Genomic DNA, 8740 nt, shown 5'->3' on the forward strand with positions numbered 1-8740 from the left:
ATAAGATTCCTTTTGCCCTTCAATCCATCAATTATTCACAACCTTTTCTTTTCCCCCTTTAACAAAGTAAAGTATTAAGTATGATTATAGGTATACATAATTAACCTTCAAATAATTATAATTATAATTAGATATTATAATTATAAAGGAATTGAAAATTAAAATACCATAAATTATTTTATTAATCACTCTAAATAGAGGTTATTCCTATTTTGATCATTTAGTTTCTTTTTGTTAATTTGATCACTCAAAAAAAAATTGATCAAATTTGTCACTCCACCAATTGATGGTAACATAATGCTAATTGTACGTTTTCATGTTAGTCATTTTAAAATTAAGGTAAACTACTTGTTAGTCATTCTAAATAGGAGTTGTTCTTATTTTGGTCAGCCCAAAATAATATGTAAAAATACACTGTTAGTTTTTCCATTAAAGTGACCAATTTGATCAATTTCTTTTTTTATAGTGACCAAATAAACAAAACCAAAGTAGGAACGATTATCATTTTGAGTGACTAATGGAGTAGTTTACCCATTAAAATATAATAATATGAACATAACTATGACATAAGAAACATTAATGCCTTGTTAGGTTATTAGTATAATAACACGAGGAAGAAACTTATTTATTACATATGTATTATAACAATTAGGCATAAAATACAGAATAGCTAGTACAATTTTAAACTTAAAATTAGAAAGATGAGCAAAAATTTGTGTAAAAAACAAAACCTCTTCAAACTAAAGGAAAAATTTTCCTTTCTCTTTGCTAAAAATAAGTCATAAGAGTAACAAAATATTACCAATTAAATTAATTTATTGCTAACTTATATAATAATACACGCATAAAAATAATACTCTTAACAAATTTAACTTAAAACTTTAACTAAAATGAAATACGAAAAGAATTCACTTATAATTTACATCAAATTAAATTTGAATTCCAAATTTCTTCAAACAAGCAAATATAGGGACAGATAGGGACTTTATCCTCTCAAAATAGACCATTCCCTTCTAATCTCCTAAAAAGTTTATAATTAGAAGTTAATATATTATAAAATTATACTTTACTCCCTTAAAAATATTTAATTTAATCTCTTTAAAATAATAAAAATATATAAATTTTAACTTTTCAAAATTTATAATTTAATATTATCCCTTAAAAACAATATTTTTAACTTAGCCAAACCTCCATTAAACCAATAGCCAAACCTCCATTAAGCCAAGGGCTATTCAAGCTCTTTTCTCTCTCATAAAAATAATGTGCGGATCTTACAAGTGTAACATTTAGAGTTAATAATATATATGATTTCTACTAATTTGAATTTTTGTCTTCATATGTATTAAAAAGAAATAGTCTAGAAATATAATTTGATAATTCCAAAATATATATTTAGTTTGATAATATTTAAAATATGGTCAAAGGGTTTTCAATAAATTTTGTTTCTATTATTGTTTTAACATTAAATTTACTATAGATTTTTTATTTTATCATATTCATAACCCCTTTCAATCTATTGACAAGAAGATAATCCGTCCAAATGTATTCAAAATCATATTCTCCTGCTGTACTACGGTAGTAATAATGATATAGTGAAAAAGAAATGAAAAGAGTATTAACTTGAAAATAGTTGAGACTGGGTTTAAAGACTCTGGGCATCAACAGGAAGAGAAGAAAACATAAATATAGAAAATAGGAACTCTTATTTTCTATGTGAATGTATAACGGGAAGTGGTGGGAACCAACTGCCTTATCTTTTTGCTCTTTTAAAGGCGGTTTCAACTTCAAACTGTAATCTTTTGTGCTTAAAAGACCAACCTTTTTTCTTAACTCCAAATCTAACCAAAGGCTGCTTCCTTTCTAACCACTTTTTCTTGGGTTTTGTACCTTTAAAAAATGTGATATCAAGAGAAGCTTTCAGGTTCCCCTTCTTTTTTTTATTCATTGACAACTGTAGAAAATTGTTCTTTTTTTCTTCTGTTAAATATTTTTAATGGGGTTCCTTTTTTTTTTTTTTCTGTCTTGATATGGGGAGAAGATTGAGTTTTTGATACCAATGCAGTATATTTATGCAAAACCCATGTTAAATAATTAAATATTATGGTTTACAAGGTTGAATTTTGTGTAGATTGGTTGATAGGAAGGGATTATTATATACTCTCCCAAGTGGATGGTTCTTTTTTTTCAGAGAGAGGGACGTTTTTGCTTAATCTCTCCCTCTCTCTTCCTTTTTTGCTTTTTTTTTTCTGTTGGATTTAATGGATTCCATGTTTTAGCTTTTGTTTGATGCAGTTAAGAGGCTGCATTCTTCATGGAACTTGTCTTTAGCAAATGGGTATTTTTATTTTCACTCTGTTGTTGGCTAATCTTCTCTGTAGCAGTTGCAGGTCAGCTTAAAGCTTGGTTTTCTTTTCCTTGGATTACTTGTTGTATCTTGAAAAAAAAAAAACGAAAATGCTTAATTGTGTAGAAGACCAAAATTGTTAAAGAAATTCTCTTTTAATTTTGTAAGTGGAGGGAGTGCATGGAGGTTCTAAAGTGAGAGGGGTGAACTTAGGAGGGTGGTTGGTTATAGAAGGTTGGATCAAACCTTCTCTATTTGATGGCATTCCCAATGGAGACATGCTTGTGAGTATTAAACTTTGATTTTTTAATGATTTATGGGGTTTTCTTAGTTTTTTTCCATGAAAATTCTAATCATATGTTAATGGATATTGAAATGTAGGATGGAACACAGGTTCAATTCAAGTCGGTGACGTTGCAGAAATATGTTTCTGCCGAGAATGGAGGTGGGATGGACATTTCAGTTGATAGAGATGATGCATCTTCATGGGAAACCTTTACGGTAAGAAGCCGATCAAATTTGCTGGTCTTTATCTCACAATTTGATCATGTTTTGTATGCTAAACTTGAGCTTGATTCACTGTTTGGACCTACTGGTGTTATGCTTGCTTGCGGATATTATAGTAAGTGAAACCATTATCTATTCCTGTTTACTTAGCAATGTCTAAAGCAGGCTAGTACATTGTTTGCCTCGATGTTGTCAATATTGTCATATACTAAAACTCATCTATGTCTTATCCTAACAAATTGGTTTCCTGGTTACCTCGATGAATGAAAGTCTATTACAAATTTACAACTGCATGCCTTCATTTTCCTCAATTCTCTATGAATGTAGTAGAAAGTGGTTTTTTGTGAAACAGATAGTTGTGCATCATTTTTGTTACTTTTCTTAATAAGTTAAGCATTGTAGAGTTTCATGTCATTTATCAGTCACTATTAATGATTGTGAAAATGGTCATTCTTGTTTTGTTGACTGGTACCATAAGAGTCTGCAATGAAATTTATCATCTAAACAATTTTCTTGTCATGCAGTTATGGAGAGTTTCTGAATTGGAATTTCAGTTCCGCACCACACAAGGTCAATTCCTTACATGTTATGGTAATGGATGCTCTGTATCTGCAACAGCAAACTCAGCTTCTTCAACTGAAACATTTCAAATTGAAAGAAATAATAACGGTAAAGTTCATATCAAAATAAAGAGTGGAACCTATCTGCAGGTATGATACCAATGCTCTTCATATTTGTCTTGATGAATCAACTATTACCCTTCAGTATGTTGGCTGCAAATAATGCTGGAAACAGTTTTCTTGCCACTGCCTCTTGAATAATATGGTTAAAATATTCTAACACCCAATATTTTAGCCTATATTGCTGGTTAATCACAGGATTAAGGTCTCAGTATTGCTTGTAGTGGGTGTGTATTGAGCCAGGTTTAATTGTCACATTTGAAAGATTAAGACAAACTTCTTTAATCACTGTTTTGCTATGGAGAATAAAGCTATCATATTGTAGCATGACCAAAATGTGTGCATTGGCATATGACATATAAGATTACTCGGTGTGTCTTTCCCAGGTTCATGATGCCAAAATTTGAAGCAGTAAAACTTGATGAAAATGTTTTTATATTGTAGGCCACCATGGATAATCAGCTGACAGCAGATTATCCAGGAACCCCAGGATGGGATGATAATGCAGCCACATTTGAAATGACAATTGTAGCTAATAACTTGCATGGAGATTATCAGCTTGCAAATGGATATGGACATAATAAGGCAAAACAGGTTCTTGAGGTAACATAAACACTTTTTCTATTCTTTTTTCCTCTTTTTTCATGGGAGGGGGTGGAGACACAGCTAAAACGTATTACATTCATCAATCACTCTGAATCATGTCCAATTGGTTTAGCACTCAAGTATGTCAGATACATATCATTTGGTATTATACTACAATCGTTTATTCATTAATTCTTAAAGGGTTGCAGAGATTATATGCACTAGGCTCAAATTCAATCTTTTGTTTCCTTAACTATTGCTTGTTGGGTGAAACTGCAGAAGCACAGAAATACTTTTCTTAACGTAGGGGATTTTGAATTTCTATATAGACATGGAATAAATACTGTAAGGATCCCTGTTGGTTGGTGGATTGCTTACGATCCTGATCCTCCAGCCCCATTCATTGGAGGGACATTAGAAGCTCTTGATAATGCATTCTCATGGGCAGAGTAAGTCTTTTTTTTTTTTTCATTATTATTTGTTTAGAGTGCTATGATTTTAGCTCTTCATTTAATTTGATAAGTACGTAAATATGTTGATGCAGAGACTATAGCATAAAGTGCATCATTGACCTTCATGCAGCACCTGGCTCCCAAAATGGAATGGAACATAGTGCTAGTCGAGATGGCACAACAGGCTGGCCTACATCCTCTGGTTACATTTCACAGACATTGCATGTTATAGATTTTCTAGCTTCCAGGTAACTGCCACAAATTATAGGATTTGCGCCTGAAAGTGATATTAGCTATAATGAGGGTTGAAAAGAAATGTTCTGATATTAGCTTCCATTGAAATGTTCTAGTAACTGAACAAGAAAATCCTTCCAACCCTAACAAGCCAATCGTTATCCTTTGACTCTTTTAAGATTAGTGGCAAGTTTATTCCTTTGAATCATCTAGTTTATTGCAGGTATGCAAAACATCCTGCCTTCCTGGGAATCGAGCTATTAAACGAACCCTCTGCTGCAGAAGTTCCATTGGACACGTTAGTTTCATATTACAAACAAGGCTATGAAGTGGTGCGGAAATACTCTCCATCAGCGTATGTGATAATTTGCCAAAGAATTGGCAGTGCAGATCCACTGGAACTTTATCAAGCTGATATAGGCTCACACAACCTAGTTGTGGATTTGCATTACTACAATCTCTTTGATACTTTCTTTGTTAACTTGAGTGCTATAGATAATATCCAATTCATATATAAGAGCAGGGAAGCTCAGCTACAAGCTTTGAATGGTGCCAATGGTCCCCTCGTTTTTATCGGTAACTAATTTCAATTTCTTTTCCCAACTAAACAGTGTTCGACTTAAAACATTATGTTCTATGATTAGGGTTTTGTTTGTTTCAGGTGAGTGGGTGAATGAGTGGAATGTTACAAGTGGATCTCAATCAGAGTATCAAGACTTTGGTAGGGCACAGTTAGAGGTGTATAATGCAGCTTCCTTTGGGTGGGCTTATTGGACACTCAAAAATGATAGAAAGCACTGGGATTTTGAATGGAACATTAGGAACAATTATCTCCGATTAAGTAACATTCTAAACCCATCTCCATTTTTTTTCCAAACATGGATGTTAAATCACTTGGTTCTATCGCATTTCACGTTGACGTACATTCATGCAGGTAGTTCAGAGAAGAAAGTTTTCAATAGCCTAAGATGGCTTTTACTTGCATCGATTTGCTTCTATCAGTGTCAAATATTGGAGTTGGTTGAGAACTGGATATGAACCTGCTGAAGATGAAAGATCAAGTGCGGCTTTTTGTTTTCTGTCTTCCTTTTTCAGAAACCCTATCTTAAGCTCTTTGCTACTCCATTACAGTCATGTCATTTCATTCATTTTGGCAAATGTGCAAGTCCAATAATATTTTTGGAGTAGAAAATATCCAGAAGTCATTACCTCTTGTTCAATTCATCCCGGAGAGCCGTATAGTTACGACTCGTATCATTACCATTTCACCTCTGATAATGAACCTGATCCATAGTCAATCCCCACTCTGTTAGCTTCGCCTGACACTATGATTTACTACCTATAACGTTCGTTGCCCTCCATGCCAACTACAAGTCACAACTGTTGATGCCCCAACCACTTGTTTTCAAATCGGAAACGTTTCCTTCTCCACTGCTCAAAACTACCCCCCGTTTACAAAATAATTGGTGCATGGTCCGATGTTGTAGCCACCACAGATCACACTTCTGAGTTCGGGAAACAATTGAACCAACTACTATTAGCCACTGCTCAATCCAACTTCTTTTGCACCCATTCTGCTGAGCCCCTACCTCTCTCTCATGTAAATCTATAACCCCTCCAACACACATCACGAAGATCACAGTCATCCAAGGTTCTCCTAAAACCATCAAATTAAATGAGGGTGATCGGCTTCCCCCTTCCTTATCCTCCATGCTCGCCAATCACAACCCACCGCTTCCCTCCCAACGACACCAAAGATTTCAGTAACTCCAATGACTGCCTCCTACGACTTCTTTCCGAAAACCCAAAAAAGCAAGTCAGCCTCCATTTCAAGCCATCCACCTCTTTACAAGCTTCGTTGATAAATTTTGGGGCATAATTAATCACCCGAATATCAACTCTGTTATCCTACAATTTTTTGAGCCCACCTCCTCTTCCTAAACGATCTACCCCGAAACAATTAACGGCCCACCATAAACTAAAGTTTCTACTAAAAACATAAAATCCGGCCTATGATGACGGATCAACTCTTGAAGGGCGCCAACTTCCCGGAGGTTGCCGAGACCTCGACAGTTTAAGCTTAAAATTTCCATGGCTGCCGGCAGGCCTGGCCACCGAATCCCACCGATAAAAATTTCCATTACCAATAATAGTCTCATCCACCATTAATTCATCTTGGTCATTGCCCAGCCCATTAGTCCCTTTCTCAACACGCATCCTAGGCCTCTTCTAACCGTCCGTAGTATTAATGGTATTGTCCTCATTCAAACGGCCCACATATCCTCACATTCCTTGATATGCGCAAAAGAAATCCACGCTTTCTCAATCTGATAATTGCCAGCCAAATTAATCCCTAAACTAGCGCTATACTAATTTATGAGATTGGAAGTAGAATAATCAACTATAATCTTTCCCTTCCCGTCCTTATCCCCCCGTAATTTGCTCTTCGTAGACATCACCTTCTTCACGTAACCAACAGCTGGTAACCGGCGATGACCTCCTCCTCGGCGCTTTCAGAGATGTACCCTACTCCAGCGGTAATTCCTTCCTACCATGTATTGCACGTACATGACAAAAACTTTCTGCATGGGCTAATCTCCCACACAAGAAACAAAGAAGCGTAAGTCTCTCATAGAGAAACCAAGCATATGCCTGAGACCCTGAGGCCAGAAAAATCTTCTTTCTCCTCTTCAACAGCAGTTGGAGCATCTATAGCTACCCGGATACGTATTAACCCCTTACTACCAGCTTTAGAATTATAACTCACGAACCTCCCCACTAAATTACCCAATTGAGTTACCATTTGCTCGGACATTAATCCCTTTGGCAAGTCATGCACTTGTACCCAAAAATTCACAAAGAAGAGCAGGAGTTTTGAGGATCATCACCTTCCTTCACTCTGGAAAACAAGGAGGTGATTGTTAAAGGTCCAAGGACCCCCAACAATCGCTCTATCAAACCTCGTAATAGAACTTAAAAGAGGAGCCGCTTCTCCCCCAGATCCAATATTGTAACCCCTCCAATCGGATGCCAAGTTAACAAAAGTATTCCTCATAGATTGGAAGTTTATAACACTTGCTGTCAGAAAACAACCAGCCAAAGGCGTACCCTTATCTCCAGTATTTATTTTCCATGGCTCCTCCTCACCCTCATCTATAGTCAACGCTGCTATCCCTTACTCCATGAACCACCAGTCTCAAAGCAAAGTTCACGAAGAATGAAACAACATAGACCAAAACAAAGAAAATAATCAAAACATGCCACTAAGAGCAGCCATTTAATTGTTAAAATAAATAAAATTTGTATTTTATCTTATGAGATAATTTTAAAAATTTTCAGTTTAGTGTTTAGTGAACCAAACATTTTTTTTTGGGTATGTTTCAATTTATCAGTTATATTAATTAGGCATATTTTAAGCATTTTATTAAAAAATATTACATGAAAATTTTTTATTTTCTTATTTTTGGGCCGATTTAACCGACAATTAGATCAATAAATTGTTGGACTACGAATTGATGGTTTGACCGGTTCGATCACGAGTCTAATTTTAAAAACATTAATTTTTATGGGAGATGATAGTATAATTTTCATTACCCATGCTGATATCGCTAATGTTCAAATATGAAATTCTTCCTTTAAACTTTTCAATACATTATGTGTTACTTCAATTAAACAAAATCTCATTTCTGTTTTCTAGTTTTATAAGGGTAACTTGACATCTAATGAATTTTTTCCATTTAATTTTTTATAGAATTATCTAATTTCATGAACACAGTTCATTTATGGTCAAAGTAACGATGGACTCTACGTGTGGCATAAGTTTACCTCCTCCTTTGTCATACCTTGTTGCCAAATGTTCCCTTTCCCTTTGGCATTAAAGATTTCATCACCCCAATTTTGCACCTTACTTTTTATTCTAAATAAAAAATCATTGTGGC

General features: G+C 34.7%; 1 protein-coding gene across 2 annotated transcripts; it reads left to right on the top strand.

The window, feature by feature from the left end:
* Window positions 1-1571: 1571 nt before the first annotated feature.
* On the top strand, window positions 1572-5994 carry LOC108467161 (probable glucan 1,3-beta-glucosidase A). 2 transcript variants are annotated; one of them, XM_017767706.2, is made up of 11 exons: window positions 1572-1921; window positions 2293-2387; window positions 2513-2628; window positions 2726-2845; window positions 3376-3561; window positions 3976-4134; window positions 4396-4565; window positions 4661-4816; window positions 5026-5378; window positions 5464-5643; window positions 5737-5994. In XM_017767706.2, the coding sequence occupies exons 2-11, from the start codon at window positions 2312-2314 to the stop codon at window positions 5838-5840; spliced, it is 1620 nt and encodes a 539-aa protein (XP_017623195.1). In that variant the 5' UTR covers window positions 1572-1921; window positions 2293-2311; the 3' UTR covers window positions 5841-5994. The 2 variants fall into 2 exon arrangements, with proteins under 2 accessions (XP_017623195.1, XP_017623194.1); XM_017767705.2 differs by having other exon boundaries at window positions 1575-1921; window positions 2277-2387.
* The last annotated feature ends 2746 nt before the right edge of the window (window positions 5995-8740 follow it).

This window comes from Gossypium arboreum, chromosome 2, assembly GCF_025698485.1.
Source record: "Gossypium arboreum isolate Shixiya-1 chromosome 2, ASM2569848v2, whole genome shotgun sequence".
Lineage (NCBI taxonomy): Eukaryota > Viridiplantae > Streptophyta > Magnoliopsida > Malvales > Malvaceae > Gossypium > Gossypium arboreum.